The sequence below is a fragment of the Notolepis coatsorum genome (genome assembly GCF_963971535.1).
Source record: "Notolepis coatsorum genome assembly, chromosome: 10".
Taxonomy (NCBI): Eukaryota; Metazoa; Chordata; class Actinopteri; order Aulopiformes; family Paralepididae; genus Notolepis; species Notolepis coatsorum.
This window is the reverse complement of record NC_140174.1, coordinates 67,514,712-67,537,481: the sequence shown is the minus strand read 5'-3', so window position 1 is coordinate 67,537,481 and position 22,770 is coordinate 67,514,712. Positions and strand designations below refer to the sequence as shown.

Genomic DNA, 22,770 nt, shown 5'->3' with positions numbered 1-22,770 from the left:
AAATGTCACATTTAACCTTCACCACTACATGTCACCTTTAACCTTTAACCCTCACCAATACATTTCGCCTTTAACCTTGACCACTACATGTCACCTTTAACCTTCATCACTAAATGTCACCTTCAACCTTCACCACTACATGTGACCTTTAATCTTTAACCATCACCACTACATGTGACATTTAACCTTTAACCCTCACCACTACATGTGACCTTTAACCTTCACCACTAAATGTCACCTTTCAACCTTCACCACTACATGTGACCTTTAATCTTTAACCATCACCACTACATGTGACCTTTAATCTTTAACCCTCACCACTACATGTGACCTTTAATATTTAACCCTCACCACTACATGTGACCTTTAATCTTTAACCCTCACCACTACATGTGACCTTTAATCTTTAACCCTCACCTCAACATGTGACCTTTAATCGTTAACCTTCACCACTAAATGTCACCTTCAACCTTCACCACTACACGTGACCTTTAATCTTTAACCCTCACCACTACATGTGACCTTTAATCTTTAACACTCACCACTACATGTGACATTTAATCTTTAACCCTCACCTCAACATGTGACCTTTAATCGTTAACCTTCACCACTAAATGTCACCTTCAACCTTCACCACTACACGTGACCTTTGATCTTTAACCCTCACCACTACATGTGACCTTTAATCTTTAACCCTCACCACTACATGTGACCTTACAGTACCTCTAACCTTCTAGGGCTAGTACTGCATCCCTCTGTTGCATGACCGCTTTCTTGTCCCCTTTCTAAAGGAGGAAGAGGAGGGATCTGATGAAGACTACATTGTCCAGCAGCGGCCTGTTCCGCCCCCTCGCAGAGTGACACGGCCAGCAGCCAGTGAGGAGGACAGTGATCGGGACAGTGACCCTGCCTTCGTGTCCCCATTGGTTGAGGTGAAGGCTGTCCCGTTTACAGCCTGCTATCACCATGGGCAATCTCCACGAAGCATCAAGGTATTCATTCTTTTTCTTTTTCTTTCTCTTTTCTCTTTCTCTTTCTCTTTCTCTTTCTCTTCTCTTTCTCTTTCTCTTTCTCTTTCTCTTTCTCTTTCTCTTTCTCTCTTTCTCTTTCTCTTTCTCTTTCTCTTTCTCTTTCTCTTTCTCTCTTCTCTCTCTCTCTCTCTCTCTCTCTCTCTCTCTCTCTCTCTCTCTCTCTCTCTCTCTCTCTCTCTCTCTCTCTCTCTCTCTCTCTCTCTCTCTCACTCACTCACTCACTCACTCACTCCATTTATTAATCTATTATATTCATCAATCATTCATATTCATCTCTCCATCCACGCGAGTCCAGCTTGCGACCTTTGTGGTCTGAGCTCCCTTCTCTTTCAGTTGTAGAGCCTGCAGTCCAATAAAGCAGAAAGAAATGTTTAAAACAAACAGCCCCTCTAAGTCCTCTCATCCTCCTCCTGTTCACCAGGTCTGAGCTGCTGGAGAGTCTGAGGGAGACGCGGGTGGAGAAGAAGAGACGACGCAAGGTTCTGAAGGAATATGAAGACGAGTTCTTCAGACAGACTGGCAGGTGAGACATAAAGGTTCTGAAGGAATATGAAGATGAGTTCTTCAGACAGACTGGCAGGTGAGACATAAAGGTTCTGAAGGAGTATGAAGATGAGTTCTTCAGACAGACTGGCAGGTGAGACATAAAGGTTCTGAAGGAGTATGAAGACGTGTTCTTCAGACAGACTGGCAGGTGAGACATAAAGGTTCTGAAGGAATATGAAGATGAGTTCTTCAGACAGACTGGCAGGTGAGACATAAAGGTTCTGAAGGAGTATGAAGACGTGTTCTTCAGACAGACTGGCAGGTGAGACATAAAGGTTCTGAAGGAGTATGAAGACGAGTTCTTCAGACAGACTGGCAGGTGAGACATAAAGGCTTTTTCATTGAGCTTTATTTACAACTTGCCTTTGACAGATGTCTTCCAAAACATCTGGCTAATATTAACACTTAGTACAACAATAAGTGTAGGAGAGGTTAGAAGCCAAACATGCCTTATGAAGATACCTCCCCTTAAAACCAATATTCATACAGGAAAATAAAATATCAAAATTTCCCCAATACTCAAATGTGATATAAACAAACATGTAACGTGCTAGAAATCATAGCAAACTGTCTTGATTTGCCGCATTTTTAACTCATGGAAACATGCTAGATCTCTCTAATGGAGAAGAAATGTTACATATACTGTATCTCAACCATTTTTGTTTAATCACCCCAACTGATCTAAGTGTATACTGTTCAGTAAAATAAATGGATCGGATCAGTACTTGCCTGAACGTTTAGTACTCTGAATCAGCCTTGAAAAATTGGGTTTGGTGCATGAGTGCATCCCTGGTATACTTAACTTATATACATTCCTGGTATACCTAACTTATATACAGTACATCCCAGGTGTACTTAACCAATATACATCCCTGGTATACTTAACTTATATACAGCCCTGGTATACTTAACTTATATACATCCCTGGTATACTTAACTTATATACATCCCTGGTATACTTAACTTATATACATCCCTGGTATACTTAACTTATATACAGCCCTGCAGGGCCCTCATTTATCAACAATTCTTAGAAAGTGTTCTATTTTCGTACTTAAGCACAGAATTTAGAATGTGTGTACGCACAGAAATATTGGGATTTATCAACCGTGCGTACACAGGTCCTACGCTCCTCCGTGTTGATAAATACCATTAAGTTCTACGCTCCACGCTCGTGCACGATTTTAAGTATTTGCATATAGCACCGCCCGTAATTAACCATATACGGTCATGAAACACCCCCATGAAATGTGGAAAAATTTACTAAGCCGAGCGAAGCATGTTATGGGAGAAATACGCGACAGGCTGACAGACATGTACATGGTGATGTCGGATATGATATCTATTAACTTAAAGACCATATTAACTAATAAAGGCCGTGCTATGTTATTTTATTTCATACTTATCTTGTCTTGCACAGTCTCTGGAGCGTAACAGTAAGAAGCATTTTGTATAAAAGTATTCTGTACTTCTGTATGACAAATATTAAAGAAACTTGAAGAAACTTGAAACTTGGAATATGACTGCCTTTTTCCGTTTCGTTCGATTAATACCCAGGGATTAAAGTTCTCCTCAATTTTATTCCAAATCGCGACGGATTTTCCGTAAATTTTCTACCTGCTGCATATGATTTGTAGAGGCATACAACCTATTTTGATGTCGGTATTGGGTAGCCTATATAAACAATAATACGAGAGCATATACAAGAACAATGAATCTCACTGCCATGTATGATGTAGCCTATACGCCATGTGTAGCCTGCCTATATGTGATCAATACAAACTTGAACTTGAATTCCATCATGTCTGTGTGCGGGTCTGCCGGAGCTCACAAGGCTGTTGTCACAATGTAAATAAGAACGTGTGGGGGCGCCCCAGTGGCGAACCACATAGCTCGCTCAGCCGCGACACGGCTGACCCGGGTTCGATTCCCAAACCCGTCATTATTTGCCGAATGTCTTCCCCCCACTCTGTCTCCCATTCATCCTCTGTCTCTATCTACTGGACTGCCCAGTAGGAATAAAGCGATAAAACGCCAACAAATAAATCTTTAAAAAAATGAGAACGTGTGCACTGAAAAGTTACAGTATGTAGTTGGTTGATTATTTGTATGACAGTCAGTAAACCCTTGCAAAAAGTATCCGTTTTATTTAATGAATTGAAAACATGCAGCATGCCTTTCCTCCCGGCAGCAACGACATGTATCAGGCAAATGCGCATCACAACATTGACTGAGTGGAATCCCTTTCTATTCACATAACTGCATTTGTGATGGTGCTTTGACAGCTACAGTAACAGTCTATTGCTCGATCCATCTCCAATATCACGATGGAGGTGGAGATGTTACTTTGTTACTTTGTTATTTCCCCCCCCCTATCTATGTAAAGCGACCTTGGGTCTCTTGAAAGGCGCTATATAAAATGAAGCTATTATTATTGTTATTATTATTATTATCACATCTGTGCGGGAGCTCACGCAAAAAGAAAAAAAATACTGTCTTTTAGTCTCAGTGAAGTTTCAACGGAGGTAATCTATTCTAACCAACAAATTGAAGTAGAAAGCATTTAGTTGTGGCCAATCTTATTTGGAAACATGACACACAAAATAATAGTATTTCGCTTTTATTTGAAACAATATTTAATTGCGTTTGGAGGTGGGTGTTCTGCGTCTGCCCCCCGTGCCAAACAAGCAGGCCAACCTCTTGTTCGCGCGTGATCCCGTTATAATTACACTACTGTCGCTATTTTACAATGAACTATAATGAATTACGGGTCATACAGAAGTTGAACACGCCAGTGTTGAAACTAATGCACGGAAGCTTATTTACGCGTTGCAGACATGCAGGCTTCATATTCTACCACCGGGCGCCAGGTACAGACGGCCGGAGCTGTGCGTAGATATACGCACAAAGTCAAGCACACGTTCAAATTGATAAGTCCCACACTTTGCTTAGAAATGATCGTACGCACGGGTTATGCACATATCTGTGCGTACGCAACGTTGATAAATGAGGGCCCTGGTATACTTAACTTATATACATCCCTGGTATACTTAACTTATATACAGCCCTGGTATACTTAACTTATATACATCCCTGGTATACTTAACTTATATACATCCCTGGTATACTTAACTTATATATACATCCTTGGTATACCTAACTTATATACATCCCTGGTATACTTCAGTTAAGTTTAGTTTAAAAGAAGGAGAAAAAACACTAAGAAGGCTCTTCTGGTAGCAATATCTCTTTTAAAAAGCCTTTATTATACGGCTAGTTAATTTTTAGAACATGTTTTGGCCAACACTGGTGTGTCTATACAGTATTAGGTGTGAGAACAATGTGGTTTCTCTTTTAGCCATGATTTAACACCTTGATTGAAAACATTAAAATCGTGTTGCATTGATTGATACTTATTGATAGTTACTTCTTTCTGTTTGTCTCATAGAACGTGCCAGAAAGAGGATCGTTCACCCATGGCAGAAGAATACCAGGACTACAAACAGCTGAAGGCCAAACTCCGCCTACTGGAAGTCTTGCTCAGCAAACAGGACGTGACCAAAACCGTCTGACAGTAAAACAGACTCCACCTTATCCCTGTCCTTTTACCTTGCCACCTTATCCCTGTCCTTTTACCTTACCACCTTATCCCTGTCCTTTTACCTTACCACCTTATCCCTGTCCTTTTACCTTACCACCTTATCCCTGTCCGTTTACCTTAAACAACCTCGTACCCAGACCTTATCCGGACCTTCAGGGAAAATAAGGTATGGTTACTTTACCTAACAGAATGGGGTAGGGTGATTAAAAAAAGGGAACCGTTTTGGGCTATTTGGTCACAAGCTGCAAGCAGCCAATTAGCCGAATTTCACTCTGGATTATTAAAGGATTTCTATTCTATTCTATTCTATATCATAAGAGGGCAAGGTGTGGCCAGTTTGAGACAGACATTATACACAGCCAATCTGAGAGCTGCAAACAATGTTCGAAGTGGATAAAGGGGGTTGGACCTCATCTCAGTCTAAACTGAGATTTTCTTTTACAGCTTCCCTTAGCCCATTTCTACTAGGTAAAGTTATCAGGTTGGCACTAAAGCGCACACTTGCGTAAGAGAGACAAGACACTAATCTCTCCCTCTACTCTAAAGTATACACTAGGATACTTAAGAGAGAGAAGAGAGACACACTCGGTCCATCATATTTCTCCTTACTAAAGGCCAAGTGCACTTGGGCACTTTCTTTTTGACATGTTGTGATGTGGGACATACTAGTGTGCAGGGATTTCTAAAACAAATGGGACAGACTTTCTGATCCGCCATTGTACTCTTTAAGTGCACGCTTGCGTGTTTGAGAGAAATTAGACTTCCCCCAGCTTTCCACCCTCAAGCATACTGTACAATTGAGGATGCATATGTAGCCGGTCTGATCTTGTCTGCGTTGTGTTTAAAGTCGATTCGACCCCTGTTAAGGGATCGCCCTGAGTGGGAGTTGAACCCCGGACGCCGGCGTCGCGGGCGGCATCACAGACCACTAAGCAAGAAGTGAATTCACTGCTTGCTTCCGGGTCTGGATGCCTCTGGGGAGTGAGTTTACTTGCAGTACCGCTTACCATCCACAGCCACGTCACTACTTGTACCCGTGACTGTGGATATACTGCGGTACCTCCGTTACACATACTTGTACACTTGCATTAATCCCTTCTTAGAATGCAAGACCAAGACCCACAATGAGCTAAGAGTATTTGAAAGAGAAGACACTTTGCCCACTAGGGGCTGCCAGCTCCATTGCCAGTCAAATTTCCATGAGCCTTGTTAAGAGAAGTAGCTACTAGCCACAGGCTATAGTGTAAATAGTGAAATGACAAAACTAACCAACACCAGTGAGTTACTACAGTACATGTGACACTGATTCGCCTCTAGAGGGTGCGCTTGAACATTTGAATACCACGGAGTGCATTAGACTGCCATTGTGTTCATTCTACCCATGAGAGTGTTAAACCCTTTGTATACTGAGTGTACTTTTAATCCCCATTGTAAGAAATCAAGACGCTCACGTGACTCCTCTCTACGTTTAGACTTGTCTCTCTTACTAACACTTGCATACTTTCTGTATGTTTAATTAGTATACAATTTAAGGAAGACGGAAAAAAGTTAATTCCATTTGTGAGAGAGACAAAGATCTTTTAGAGACCCCTCTCTAGGCTTTTGACCTTAAGAGTACACCTGTGTCATTCTTTCATCCCGAAATGTGCATTATTTTGTACGGGTGAACACGTGCATTCTAGAGAATAAGATTTGTTGACCAAATTAATGTTTTATAACGCATTGGAGTATGTGTGTGTGTGTGTGTGTGTGTGTGTGTGTGTGTGTGTGTGTGTGTGTGTGTGTGTGTGCGTGTGCGCTCGCGCGTGTGTGTGTGTGCCAAACCTGACGCTGAAATGCACTTTACTGTCAACCACTGAAGTGCAGTCCTGGGGGGAAAATGTCCTTGAACACATTATTAAAAGGATGTGTAATTTTCAACACATCCGTCTTAAGGGACAGCATGTCTTGTGATAATCTCAACACAAGATATTATAGAATTTAAGTGGTAATTGGTCTGCATTTATATAGTGCATTTGAACGAGTCTTCTGACCAGCCAGAGCGCTTTACATCATATGCCTCACCTTCACCCATTCACACACAGACAGCGAAGGCAGCCACGTAAGGCACCAATGAGCTTGTCGGGAGCAGTTAGGGGTTAAGTGACTTGCTCAAGGATACTTTGACATGAAGTCGGAGGAGGAGCCGGAATAAACCCGGGAACCTTCAGATTACCAGACCACCTCCTGAGCCACTGCCACGTCACATAAAAGCAACATACGCTGACATAACATAACATAACATAACATAACATAACATAACATAACATAACATAACATAACATATTAACACAGAAATGGCTGGCCCTCTAAAAAAGTCCTGTGAATGGGCCCTCCCCAAACCTGCTTACTTCAGATAATAAACACATGTTTATTGGCTGGCCTCATGCCCCCCCCCCCCCCCCTGCCTGTGACTATTAACAAGATATGTTGTCCTCAATAGATGGGTTTTAAGATATTTGAAATACATCAAGCGTGCTTGAGCTATATTCAATATTCAACAGGCTCAGAATTGCAAAGCTCTGCCTGTTTGTTTCAAATATTAAAATGTTGTTCAACTAGGCTATTTTGTGTTTTAATTGTGTTTAACTAGGCTATTTTGTGTTTACCAGTGTTCAACTAGGCTATTTTGTGTTTTAATTGTGTTCAACTAGGCTATTTTGCCCAGGCCTGCTGAAGTTTAATCAATTCCTTGACAATTAGGAATTTTCAATCATCGATCACTTGTTACATCATGTGAAGAAAAAGTTTCTGTATTTACCAAGCAACCTTGAAAAATTATTTGACTGTATTTTATTTGAACGTGTCTTAATGGTTACCCTGGTATTTGGATAAGTGAAATGCCAGTACAGAGACTTTTTCACTACATTGTCACAGGTACCTGGTGAAGAAAAATAACAGACTAAAGAATTCAACATGTTAACGTGTTCGTTTAATGAGAAGAATAACAATGGTTGTTTTATGAATGGCTCCATTTTGAAAGCTACGGTATGCGAGGTTACTGTCAGAATCCAAAACAGCTCCAAAGAGGCAGTCTGTAGGATCTTAAGGCTTGAGTACCCCAAATCAAGGGTGAACAAACTAGAAGAATTGTTAGGGTTAATCTAAGGTTAGGCAACTGCATTACTTCTCATTTTGTTATCAGTGAAACCTGAAAACTATATCTCTGGGCAATTTTAGACTCACGAATGAAGCAAAACCTGATGTAAATTCAGCACGATTGATTGTTTAGTTAGCTTTCAAAATGAGCCATTTATATTAAAAACATAATTCTAATGGGACAAAGATGCAATGAAATTGTTGTTTGATTTCTTTACCATACACTTTATTATAGAAAAACAACATGGAGAATTTATAAAGAGACTATATTTACTTGTCTGTATGATCTATATGATGGCACTTTATGTTGAAAAAGGGAATTGTTTTTCGCCAAAGCCTAAATCCGTTATGCAATCCAACTTTGCATAAATTCATGGGCTAATATATGGACATTGGAAAAAAGAAAGCATATGCATATTGTGATGTGGGGATGGCTGTAAGCAGCCACACCTGGCCTGGGTCAAGCTAATTAGACCTGGGAGTAGACAGGGGTGGCTGTGCACCTGTTGTAATCAATGGACACAGATCTCCACACACATACACACACTGAGGAGAGCTCTGTCTAGACGGCACATACCATCCGCTCTGGCTTGTTACATCTTGCCACAACTCTTCAATAAAGGTGTGCGTTTGCACCACCATCTCACATTGGGCGCTAGTGTACAGTGTGGCAATTGAACCTGCCACATGCCACCTACTGTAAGTGTCTTTTAACAGAGGCACAGGAGATAGTGGCGCAAACACAGACCTTTATTGAAGAGTTGTGGCAAGATGTAACAAGCCAGAGCAGATGGTCTATGCCGTCTAGACAGAGCTCTCCTCAGTGTGTGTATGGGGATTACCTCAGTGCACAACAGGTGCGCAGGTCTAATTAGCTTGACCCAGGGCAGACATGGCTGCTTACATCAGCCATCCCCATATCACACAGATGTACATACTGTATGTACTGATTTACATTTGTATGCAGGCCATAGTATATAGATCTATCAATAGATACAGAAACCATTGGTAAATGTGGTACAAGTAGAGTGTATATGAGGTACAACATTGAGAACATACCGTCTTGTCTGTATAAAGACAGGGTTTTTAACTAGATGTTGATGCGCTGGGTTGCACTTCCAAAAAGCATGCTGGTGTTAGATTACAATGCTTCTATTGTCATAGTGGAGTAATAAAATGTACAAGAAAACCACTTAAACAAATGGTGATGAAATGTTCATCAGTGGCTACCAGAGTGCCTATGGTACTCAGTCACACTGACCACCACTAACCACCCTTGAATTATCCCCCCCAGTATACCTCTGAAAACAACAGTCCCAAGAGAAGCCTGACAATCAAGTCTCATGTAGAGCTCAGACTATGACGGTAGACGGTGGGCAGCAAAACAGATATAATTTTTTACTTTCTAGCTTTTTACAACAAAATAAGAGCTTTTTCTGATTAGCAGGACTAGTTTTATTATTATCACCAACAAAGACTGCAAATGCCATTTTTTTTTGTATGTAGAAAAAAACATAATATACCTCCCACCTTGATTGCTACCGGCCAGAGTGCGCAATCTGAATGTAACGTTTTACATCAGGATGCTTTTGGGAAGCCCAGCCCAGGCACTGTCTTTGTGTCTGTGGGTTAAGTGTCACCATTTCTCTGCTGTAAGGCCATGTGTTAATGATGTGATGAGGTCATAGGGCTGAGGGCTGAGGGGGGGGGGGGGGGGGGGGGGGGGGCAGTGTACACCTGAAAAGCTATTTCCTATGTTCATGGTTTTCAGATACTGTATGGTCACATTGCTTGTTTGAGTTATCTTCCCCAGACATTTAAACAGGGTAAAAGCTGGAAGTCCGGTTGAGTGTGTTCAGTTTGTTCAGGAGGGATGGAGTTTTTTATTTTAATAAAAACAATTATTTGTATAGTTTTATTTTATGAAAGATATTATTAATAAGGAGGGTGCACTGGTCTGGTTTGTGCTAGCAAGAAGAAGACCAGGCCCATGTCATTCCCTCTCACATGTGCCCATACTACTACTATAGCCAAAAGTTAAAGAATCACTAAAAATATTACCCAAATTGGGAATTTCAAAGTTTAGTGTCACCGTTTGTAACTCCCAAGAGCTTCAGAGGTGAGAAGGGACCTTACATAACGGTGTTTTTCAAAATATTCTCTCAATGCTGTAAAAACGCTGTCTCAACATGGACAACCTCTTGATGTCAAAATGTTACTCCTGTCAAAACATCTTAGGACTAGATACCATTCTAGAGTAAGGGTGATGTGAGCAATACTGAAATTCAATAGTTAAGTATTTTCCTCTCTCTCTGTACAACTCTGCCTGTCAATCAAGACCCTGTAATGATCATTTCTATCATCATTTCTACCATAATGGTTCCTATTGCACCCGCACTGGTAGTCTTTGTTTTTTCCGTTTCTGCATGGCAAAAAAAACAAAACAGTTATACTGCTGAAATGTCTTACTGCAAGATGTGGTCCTACGTGGGAAGATATTGGTTGTTGACATAATCTCCTGTGGACATTTTCTTACAAACACCTAGGGTGGATAAACACTACAAGATTCAGTAAAACTTTAGGGGAAACACTAATAATGATTAAGTACCTATAGGAACTAATGAGGTATGTTAACAAATGGTTAATTAACCATCAGTTACTTTCAAGTCTCAGACCTGATGTCTCAGTGCAGGGGAGTCCTTCCGGAATGGCTTTCAGGGAAGAACTATATCTGATGCTCAATTTACCGTTTTCTACCCACTTACTTAATTCTATAAAGGTATCAATCAGTTAAATATTGCACTTAAACACATAGTTCCTCATTGGCTCCCAGGTTCTTATTATTATTTATGCTCCTAAAATAAAGTCTCAAGATTCTCACTGGCTCCTCAAACAATCATAAAACAAATATTCTAGACTACAAGACATATCGTTTTCTTAGACTTCCATTTGGTCTGGTCTGCCAGACTAAGGCGCGGAAAAGAGGAAAAATATATAAATTAAAATAAACAGAAATGAATGTCATCAAATCTTGTTGTGATTGTCCATTCTAAGCTGTCGAATGTTTCATTTCGGTGCACGTCCCTTTTGTGTTGGATGTTTTCATTGGTGATTTTGCGTGACAATTCCTTACAAGTTTCAAACTCTCTGTTCCCTTGCTATGATCAAGAAGAAGTCCCTTGTATTGTACAATTTTGGTTTGCTCAACCGTTTTCTATACGAACACGTTGAAAATAAATATTTTTGCTAACTACTTGTTTGTTTTTTACGTCACGTTTATTACACATCAACAAAAAATACGTGGTTTTGTGTGTGAGAGAGAATAGATGACATTGAACACCTTGGACAAACAAGATGTCAAACCTCATCAAGTCAACAAGTTGACGTCAGGTTTACATCAAGAGTTTTTAAATATGAAAAACGTGCAGCAGCTAATTCACCGTGTTCAGCTGGTGTTACACTAACTAGCCATCAGTCCCTGCAGGATTCACAGGACCTTCTCTGTTATTATGTCACTAAGAAGAGATGCTTCTGCATAGGCTTTTCTTTCTTTCTTTTTTGAAAACCACAAGGTATTGTGAGATTCAGAAGTAAAGGTTTAGATAGCCTCCTTTTTTTTACCGGCTCTTTAGACCCTTTATTGCAGTAACATTAGGATGCTTTCAAAAAATAAATTGGCCCTTAGCATTCTTTATTTTCTTTATAAAATAATAATATATATATAATATCTTTATATATAATAATAATAATAATAATAATAATAATAATAATAATAATAATAATAATAATAATAAATAATAATAATGCATAATTGTTTATATCATAAAAGAATAGCATGCCCTTGTACCAATAATGTGGGGATGTGAGGGATCCTGGAGGAACTGAGTAATCATATTGGCCACGTAGACACCAGGGTTGTTCAACTGAAAAAGTATCTTTATGTATCCGACTTCAGATACTCCCATAGAGCTTGAACACGATTATACTTAGGCTGCTCAAAAACACATACTTCCAGTTTTTTATCTTACAGTTTCCAGGTGTATGGTGTACGCACTGGTGCACTGGTATGTAAACATATACCATACCACCACATACCTGCTTATAACTTCAACATGACTTCTGGAGCACAGAACAGTCATTAATTATGTACTAATAGACAAGTTGCCAGTCAGTCAATCTTACAACCTCAGTGTGTATTTGACCGTACAACTGGATCATAAATACAGTAAATTAAATTAATACAAAATTATTCTGCCTAGAAGAAGCTGTTGACCATTCACTTTGTCCGTTAGCAGCTCGGTCAGTTGGTTTGTTACCTTTGGCAAACAAAACATCTCTACCTCATAGAATAAGTACAAAAAAAAACAGTCAGTAAGGATATAGTAAATGTAAATGTAAATATAGTCACAGCCTGGTTAGAGGGAGCATGTGGGTTTTTACTGTTAAACCTCATACCATTCTCAAAGCATGTGGGTTTTACTGTTAAACCTCATACCATTCTCAAAGCATGTGGGTTTTACTGTTAAACCTCATACCATTCTCAAAGCATGTGGGATTTACTGTTAAACCTCATCCCATTCTCAAAGCATGTGGGTTTAGTCATTAAAGCGGTACCTCGCTTTGCTACAACATTTTCATCTTTTTAAACACTTTGTTGTAAACTTTTGATATAAAGTGTGGGTTCATCTCTGACATTAGTTGCACCTTAAAGCTTAAAGCAAAAGATAATTTTGTTAGAATTTAAAACACATCTCAATGTGGACACACTGACTCACAGTCTACTGTGAGTGAGTGACATTGACCAGTGTAGCAGCAGTGCAGAGATATTTCATTCTAAAGTTTCAAAGAGAGGCTCTCGCCCTTCTGACCAGATAAAGATGAGGGATTACGTTCAATAAATCTAAATGGTCCTCACTTTGTCAGGTTGGCAAAATTGAACATAATTTGTTGGAGGTTGAGTCTACATAGTATGTAGTCATTTCAAATGATACTAAATCTTACACATAGCAGCTTTAAGTGGATCATGTATTAAGTAGCTTTAACTTATTTAACTTATTTGGCCATTGACAAATATTTTAAAAACATTTGACCGAACTATTCATTAGGGGTGTAGAATGCTAGACAATTATTGCTACATGAAACTGCTCACAACTTCTGTGGATTATCTTGAGTAACTGGGTCAGGATGTCTGGAAAGAGACATTGCTTTTGAGTTTTTTTAAATATATTTTGGTGCTTTGAGCAGAGTGCAATTCAGCTCCATTGTATTGGAGTGATGGCAGACATCTCTACGGCAGATATATCCAAAACTAGGAGAATCACACTGAAACTATCTGGATGGATTAATAGCACTCCGGGTGAACTGCCCCATTTAAAAACTAGAAATGCTTTACCAAAATAAAATATCACTTATTAATCATACACTCCTTTCTCAAATGTGTGTTGTATAAAGCAGACTGCATCATTAACCCTCCGCAACACCCTCACCCCACCCTTTTCTCCCACCCTTACACTCATTTAAAATCTACTTTACGTTAAAGGAGAGAGAACAGGACAAGAGGTAAAAACTGTTTGGTTAAAAGGCTGTGAAGTGTGACCTCATGCTTCTTTCTGCTGGGTGGGTAGACCAGTTACAGAGCTGGAGTTCCAAATTATTTCTATATTAAGTTAATAAAGTTCATTAAGTTCATAAACCTCATGTGAGCCCACATATTGTTCACATTGTGGTGAATAAGGGGACAGTATTTCATTCCTCAGGGGGGTGAAGTTACAGCTGCTATGGTGAGCAGGTTTAGGTAGGTGTGCATGGCTTTTACAGTGGCTACTGTACAGTCCAAAATGTTTTGATGATTTAAATGAGAAATAACAGTTAATTTACAGTCTGTTAAAGTGAGAATGTGTGTTTCTGGTACCTGCTGTGTTTTTAATACATTTCCCCTCTTTGCTCTGTTGCTTCTGTGTGCTTTCTTTTTTTACATGCAGAATTCTTGTTTTTTTGGTGGACGAGGTGGCTGCATATTTGTTTTTGATTGTTACAAAAGAAATACCCTGCATTCTGTGTGTGAAGCAATTATTGCGACTCATTTGTTCAAATCATACTTCTGGCATCGTGAGAATACCAGAACTGACTAAGCGTGTCTTACCAGACCATTTGAGGCCAGAGCAGTGAAGGCAAGTGACATGTTGAAGCACCGGGGGTCTCAATTTGCTTTGTACACACTCCAGAACATGATTAATTAACAGGGAAAAAACACACATTGTCGCTTTTTTTAGGTTGATTAGGAATTTTGTTATGGACCAAATGGGGTCACAACCTCAAGGTTGGGAAAGGCTGCTATATAATCTTTTAGCGTAGAAGCAGAGTGGGATTTCAAACAGTTGAACAGTCTGTACGTGAGTTAACTTGGAGAGGAGCGGAGGCCTGTGTTTTCATCCCACTTGCAAATGTTCTGCAATGAATTGTAGGGTCATGGAAAATACCTAATAATAGGAATAAGCCAGCAGTTTGAGAGCTGTACCTTCAGCACAGTGTTAGGTAGTTTACTATTTTACTTTAGGTGTTATATGGGTTAATTAACTAGCTTTGCAATAAAGATTGGTTCTGCAGTGAAAACACAGCCCAGATGGTGGTAATGGGGGCTACATTACTGTAAATTAGCCGCTAGCCACTATCCAGCCATAATCCAATCCAATCCATCTGCCAAATTTGTGTTGTGCTAGTTTGCCATCGAGCCACGAAGTCAGTAGTTAACAGGTAAGCAAGTGAGCCACCAGTAAGGCTCCCAATCCAACAATTAGCAGGTGAGGTCTTAACTGGTTAGCCACCACCTAAACCACCAAGTCACTGATTAGCACATTAGCGTCCGACACTGATGTTGCAGGTCTTGCAGCTGGGGTCTTTCTTAGCGTTGACCGTCGCTTGGCTCATCAGTTGATGCCCGCTTATGTGCGCCACCGTACCCAGGCACATATCCAGTGGTTCAGTGTAAATCACCTCCAGGATCACGTCCTGCGCGTGATGGAAAGACAGCGACCCATCCTCCTCTTCAACGCAGGTCAGGAAGCGGTTATCTGCCTGGTCCAGGCTTGGTAGTCTTCCCTTGCAGAATGTGTCTCCTTTGGAGCCTTCCGGAGCCAGGACCAGGATGATGTAGTGGTAGGCCGTGTACATGCAGTAGAAATCTCCAAAGTAGATGTTGGTGTTTTGGTTGAAGAGGACCTCTGCCTTCACCTATGAGGAAGCAGTAACGTGATAATGCTGTTACAGCCTGCAATATTAATCTATAATCACTGTGTTCTGTATGTTTGTTTGTTTCTTTGTTTGCTCATGAGTTTTTAGCCTACATGTGAATGAAATTGATCAATCCCTTCCTCAATCATAGTCGACCAAGCTGCAATGCCGGATTCAGCATCCACACACTCAACACCTGGACACCTTTCAGAGCATATACACTGCTAGCGCACTTGTATTGCTAATTGTTACTGATTTCTGAAAATCTTTGGGTTTGAGTTATGCACTTTGACATATAGATCCCTGTGTGTAGAATAATTAGAACATTATTATTATTACTACTAATATATATTTTATAAATTGTATGATGTCATTGGTCCATTCGTAGATTGTAAACCAGCTGAATGTGTGAAACCACATCAGTGTGAGAATTCTCTGATATACTGTAAATGTATCTTGTGAACACCATTCCTGAGACCACTGTCATGTAATAACTGGTTAGGACCTATGTGCTCTTATAATGGATCTGTGATGATCCTATACAACAAATGAGCCTAAAGAATCTTATCAAATTTTGTCTTATCTTAGCAACCTGCTGGCTGCGAGCGGTACTGCCTCTGTGCTTAAAATAAATGTTCTATTCGCTTCTTTACTCTGTCGCATCAGTGTGCTTTCTGTTTCTGCTTGCAGAGAGAATTCTTGTTTTCTTGGTGGTCAAATGGCAGCACATTTGCTGTCCATTGTTGCAGAAAACACCCCACGTTTGTTCTAATGATGCCTTGTAGCGTTGTTTCCATGCGTGAAGAAACTATCTCATTTGTCTCACGAGAAGGCTGACTAAGCTGGTTGCACCAGACAATTTGAGGCTTTAGCAGCGAAGGTGAGTCATGTGTTGAAGCACCGGTAATCACAATTGAATTTGTAAAAGCTCCAGAACTTGAATGAATGAATAGAAAACTTGCACATTGTTGCTTTAACCATACCTGGAAGCGGTAGGGTCCGTATGGGGAGTCCTGTGGGGGTTTGCCTGTGTTGAACTCTGTGTTGCAGCTAAAGAAGATGCCCTCCAGTTTTCCGCTGATGGGTGAACCGTGGCTGCCGCTGTTGTCCTTGACTGAGGGCAACATCTGGTTACACTGAGCATCCCTGGAACGATAAGAGGGGCTGTTCACAATATGGATCACATGGTTAATATGAAGCATGCAGACATGCAGGAAGATAGAGAGATAGAGAGATAGAGAGATAGAGACAGACAGACAGACAGACAGACAGACAGACAGACAGACAGACAGACAGACAGACAGACAGACAGACAGACAGACAGACAGACAGACAGACAGACAGACAGACAGACAGACAGACAGAGAGATTTTATAAAAAACTTAATTTTTTACTAAAACTACAAATGATGCAACAAACTATAAAACTAAAATTAAAATACTCTACAACTCAACAAACAAAACAAAAACAAACAACAAAACAAAAAACAAAACAAAACAAACAAACACAAAAAACAAAACAAACAAAAAAAACAATTAGGGACAACGATGCTGAAACTGAACCAAATTGTCATTAGAATTTTCCCCCATGGAAAAAAAAATAACTCTAAATGATCTAAAGTTCTGGGTGCATCAGAGAGAGAGACACCGTAGAGGAACTGTAGAAACCGTAGTCCTGAGAAGAGCGTCTCTAGCTCCACCTTTCCCCGTGTGGTACAACACATCAGGCCTTTGTGTGTGTCCGACAGACTCCAGTCAAAGCCTATCCCGTGGATAAACAGGGCCGCCTCGTCAGCTGACCTTCCTCCTCCAACCTTATCATGTATACTCCCACCGTTCACCAGTTGTATATCAAATGGCATCGATGTCAGGGGCCGAAAACAGAGCAGGGGGACCGAGATGCACTCTGGACCGACATCCTCATTAGACAGTTTGTTACCCTCGCCACCCTGTCCGAGGCCGCCTTTTCCTTCCTGGTTCAGATGCCGCTCCAACATCACCTCCCACTCCCCCGTGCGGAGACTGGCAGCCCCCAGTGACTTCCCATCGAGCAGACTGATTCGAGAGCTCAACGCCCTGATGAAACCCATTCCGAACATAGGGTAGAAATTAACCAGCAAAGTCCGCTTTACCATCATCCTCCGAGGCTGAATCTGGAAACCGTTTTTTCCGGCGTAGAACGCGTTGAGCCCCACAGTCATACCTTCCAACCCTTGAACAAGGTAACGGTGCCGGTAACATAAAAAGACGGCAGAGACAACATCCCCCATGACGACTCTGATGAAAGGTTTTCTGAAGGAGTATGGCGTGACCTTCCCATCGGGCATGAAAACGATACGCTCCGCTCCTGTCTCTGAATCCTCCATAATCCCAGTCTTTACAAAGTTCCACAAATATATAAGAGTACATGAGATGATCAAAAATGTCTCAGCCTCCTGGCCCCGGTAGCGGGACACCTTGAAATGTCCAGCCCTAAGTGACAACACACCAGTCCTGTCAATAAAAAAAACTCATTTAGAAATAAAAAGGTAAAAAAAAAAAAAAAAAACTACACTGATTCCACTCCGTCCTCCACCGTACTGGGGCCCCGCAGTACCTTCTGCATAATCTTTCTCATCCTGTATATCTCTGTGTCAACAAAACGACCATCTCCTTGAAACCTCATATTTTTCCTTGCTGCCAAAATAAACAACTCCTTATCTGGAAAGAAACTTGCTATCTCTACCCCCTTCCTGTTCTTTGTCATCCGTAAAAACATTTTCATCGCCGCCAATGAATAGCCCTCATTATCTGAATTCGCAGATGCATCGCTCTCATAATCCTCATCACCATCAGCGCCCATCTCCGACCATGTACTCTCTTGTGTACTCTGTGTACTGCTGAGTACTTCCATCACACCTGTCTTCTTAGCTTGAGAGCTTGACAACCCAACTACTCCAATCTTCCTCTTCTGCCTAACAACCTTCATCCCGTTGTCCCCCTCTTCCATGTCAATATCCTCCACTTCCTCCACCCTGACCCCCTCAACTGAGTCCTTTGACCCTGTTCCCTCAACAGTCCCACCCTCCTCTTGCCCATATATCTCATCCTCGCTGATACCAGCCCCTCCACCCTGTCCCTGCAGATCAACTACAGCCACCTCAGGTACACTTGCCACCTCTGAAATCCTTCCTACCACGACCCCCCCCCCCCTAATTTTCATCCCCATCAGCTGTCCCTTGTATTTCAACAGGTCCACTTGCCACCCCTGTAATCCCCCCCCCCCCCCCCCCTCATTTTCATCCCCACCATCTGTCCCTTGTATTCCAACAGTTCCAGTCTTCACCCGGCTATTTAATGTGTCCCGGCTGACACAAGCTCCTTCTACCACCCCCCCCCCCCCCCACATTCCCATCCCCACTATTCTTCCCTCGTACCGCATCTCCAGCCGTACCTACTCCTTCCATTTCCTTATCACTTCTATCTGGTACAATAACCTTCTCAGAAGTCTCCCCACCACCCCTCTTCCCCTGCCCCCCCCCCCCTCAACCCCTTGATCCACACCCCAAGCTGCTCTTCCTTTCTTCATTGCACTCTTCCCATCATTTGCCCCCCTGCTTGGCCCCTCCCCAGGGCACGCTTGTCTTTGATGCCCCTCCCTTCCACATGCAAAACAGCGCATGTTCTGTGTCGTCGCATAAATAATATACTCAAACCCGTCTATTATTACTTTAAAATTAAGGTCCATCTCGTCATCACGTTTGTTCATTATAATGAATGTCTGCCTTCTGTGAGAAACCACATGCTGTAATTCAGGTGCTTTAAACCCCGAAGACATCTTCTTTAAGGGAGATACAATCTTCCCAAACCTGGCGAGTTCCCTTAATATAAGCTTGTCGTCCACCAACGGGGGAACATTTGCCAACGTCACCTTTTTTGCCGGTCTTGTGAGCGGCATCACAGACACAAACGTATCATGTATGACCAACCTGTCCGTTATCAGTTGATTTACTTTAATCAAATCATCCACAAAGAAAACAACTCCCCCGTTCATCCTTGCCGCAGATTTAACGGCCGGAGCGCCTACTACTCTCGCAACAGCGAGACTACAGTCCTCCACTGAACACGGAAAAGCCGGCGAGACCTTGAAACCATGTTTCCTGGTCAGTTTCACGAAATCCATGTCACCTCGACAGCAGACAGCTGCCCAAGCGAACACTGACAACGCTACCAGCTCACCACCAACACACAACCAGTCAAATAAACCACAGTCTAATTCACAATTTGACAAACAACATGAAGATAGAAAAGATAGAAAACTCACGCGTACCCAGAGATAGATAGATAGATAGATAGATAGATAGATAGGATACCTACCTACCTACCGACCGACCGACCGACCGACCGACCGACCTACCTACCTACCTACCTACCTACCTACCTACCTACCTACCTACCTACCTACCTACCTACCTACCTACCTACCTACCTACCTACCTACCTACCTACCTACCTACCTACCTACCTACCTACCTACCTACCTACCTACCTACATACCTACATACCTACCTACCTACCTACCTACCTACCTACCTACCTACCTACCTACCTACCTACTTACCTACCTACCTACCTACCTGCCAGGGGCGGATTTAGGATTGTAGGAGATCCGGGGCTTAGCCCAGATAGGTGATAGATGTTTTTTACTTCGACACCACAACCTTTAACTTATACCACCACCTTAAAGCAGACAAAAGGCACTAGAGAACACTTAAATTCACACCCTTTAATTAATGAAGCAAACTATAATAATTTATAATAATAATAATAATAATAATAATAATAATAATAATAATAATAATAATAATAATAATAATAATAATAATAATAATAATAATAATAATAATAATAATAATAATAATAATAATACACTGTGTCTGTATAGCACCTTTCATACAAGAATTGCAGCTCAAAGTGCTTCACAGCAGTACAAAAAGACAGGCATAAAATTAGCACAACATTGGCAGATCAAGAGCAATGCATAAAGTGCAGACATAAAGCATAAAATAGATAGCAAAAAAAAAATAAATAAAAAAATTATAATATATATATATATATTTTTTTTGAAAATAGATTCAGGGCTTTTCAGAAAACATTCGGGGCTTGAGCCCAAGTAGCCACCCCCTAGCCCCGCCCCTGATACATACATACTAACATGATACTCAACATACATGCTCTTCTGTACGAGACTTATGACTACTTGGTACAGACATGGCATTCAAATAATCTCTAGACTTTGTCACTTATGTAGATTTGCTCTGTGGTTAATTTCTCCCATATCCCTGTTTTAAATCGATTTTAGATTTTTCTATGTTTATGGAAATATATGGAAGTTTCTCCCTGCAGCTATAGGAAAATGAATGGATTATTAATAGATAGATGAATAGATTATCCTGTAGTTCACACAGACTCTTTAGCTTGAGCAGGGTCTTCTAATAATATAGTATTCTAATAATATAGTGGTGCCCTGAAATATTGATTTCTCTTGGCTAAAGCAGGGGATTTAGAATTTCAATGCAGCCTCACCGTGTGCTGTCCATTCAGCACCACAAGCTCACCGTGTGCTGTCCATTCAGCACCACAAGCTCACCGTGCGCTGTCCATTCAGCACCACTAGCTCAGGCACAGCTGTGGTGGTGAGACGACTCAATATCATCAGCAAGGGCTTCTCTCTCTACTTCTCACCCACTGACCACACATTAACCCCCCCCCCTCTCTCTCTCTCTCTCTCTCTCTCTGGATGTATGAATACCACATAAGGATGAATACCACAGACATGACACTCATTAACCACTTAAAATATTCTAAGCTGCGTATGCAGTCTGCAGTAAAAGGGTCACAATCAGTCTCAAAGTAGCACAAGCTCCATGGATTAAAATTAACATATTGATTTGACATTGAGTGAAAAGAAAGATGTTATGTTGAGACGTAATGGTTGTTCTATTTTTACTGGAATAAAGCCACACTTAAAGAAATTAAATTTCATCCAAAGTAATATGGTAATTTTGTCTAAAATGTATAATTCAAAATGCAGGAAATACCTAATGCTAGAACCTGAGTGTGCTCTGGTTATTGTTTAGGTATAATCTGAGAGTGTGGGAAGGTTTATTATTAGGGCTGTCAGTTTATCGCGTTAATTAGATTAATTAATTACACAGCAAATACAATAATAATACAAAAAAAATCTCATTCATTCCATAAGAACGTAGAATACACATTTACAGACTTTCTTTATATGGCCATTTGCATGTTCTTGGTATCTGATTCTAGGGACATCTATGGATCTCAGGGAATGTATTCCCAGTGTCAGAAATACTGTGTCTGTTACTAGGCTTGAGTAAATTGTAATGAACCAAATGAGAATATCAATACATTTTTTTTTTATCTTTGACTGTGAATAACACTATGCTCAAATTGACCAGACCTGAAAAATCTAAGCAAATTAATAGATGGAAGATGATTAAACAGAAGGTTTTGTAGATACAGTACTGAATTCTGCCAGTCTCTTTGCCTATCGAACTGAATTCTGGCCATAATCAATCAATATTCATATTGATTGATATTGCTCTTGTGTGGACATTCAAATTTGTTTGTTTTTTAACCGTGGCGAGTCTGAACACCACCAGGCTTGTCACAATATATATATATATATGGGGTGTAAAAAGTGCCCAGAAATTATACTTAAGTGAAAGTATGGGTACAGTCTCAAAATCTGACTCAAGTAAAAGTCAAAGTATCTGGCTAAAAACACACTTGAGTAAAAGTCAAAAAGTCCTACTTTTAAATGTACTAAAAAGAAAAGGTAATTTTTTTTAAAGGGATAGACCAGGGGTCTTAAACTCATTCCATCCTGGGCCAAGTTTTCATTTTAACTATACATTGCACCAGGTGAGTTAGTTGAAGAGGTGAGCCAATCAGTAAAATCATCAGCTGGTGTTTAGGCAAGGCTGGAATGAAACCAAGCATACACTCTGCCCACAATGGAATGTGTTCTGCGATAGACAATGCTGAAATTAAAGAACAGAGGACACTTTTTTTGCATTAAAATTATTTATTACATGGCGTTTTAACATTCGCCAAAATGCTTGATTGTGATTGGTCAATAGCGCTCGGTTGCCCCTGACAGCGGTGAATAATTTCTCGATAACTGACCGCTGCCATGGGCAACGCGCAATAATGACCGCTG

The 22,770-nt window shown here is 40.8% G+C and overlaps 2 protein-coding genes across 2 annotated transcripts in view; one reads left to right on the top strand and one right to left on the bottom strand.

Moving 5' to 3' along the window:
- The window catches only part of fam13c (family with sequence similarity 13 member C), a gene marked incomplete at both ends in the record, with an annotated part of 33,266 nt that extends 28,117 nt beyond the window's left edge, over positions 1–5,149 (top strand). The window contains 4 exon segments of the mRNA XM_084323060.1: positions 792–944; positions 946–992; positions 1,453–1,554; positions 5,026–5,149. Of these exon segments, the coding sequence (XP_084179186.1) occupies positions 792–944; positions 946–992; positions 1,453–1,554; positions 5,026–5,149 (426 nt within the window).
- Positions 5,150–15,171: 10,022 nt separating this feature from the next.
- The window catches only part of phyhiplb (phytanoyl-CoA 2-hydroxylase interacting protein-like b), a gene marked incomplete at both ends in the record, with an annotated part of 135,762 nt that continues 128,163 nt past the window's right edge, over positions 15,172–22,770 (bottom strand). Inside the window, 2 exon segments of the mRNA XM_084323057.1 lie at positions 15,172–15,546; positions 16,530–16,710. Coding sequence (XP_084179183.1) covers positions 15,172–15,546; positions 16,530–16,710 — 556 coding nt within the window.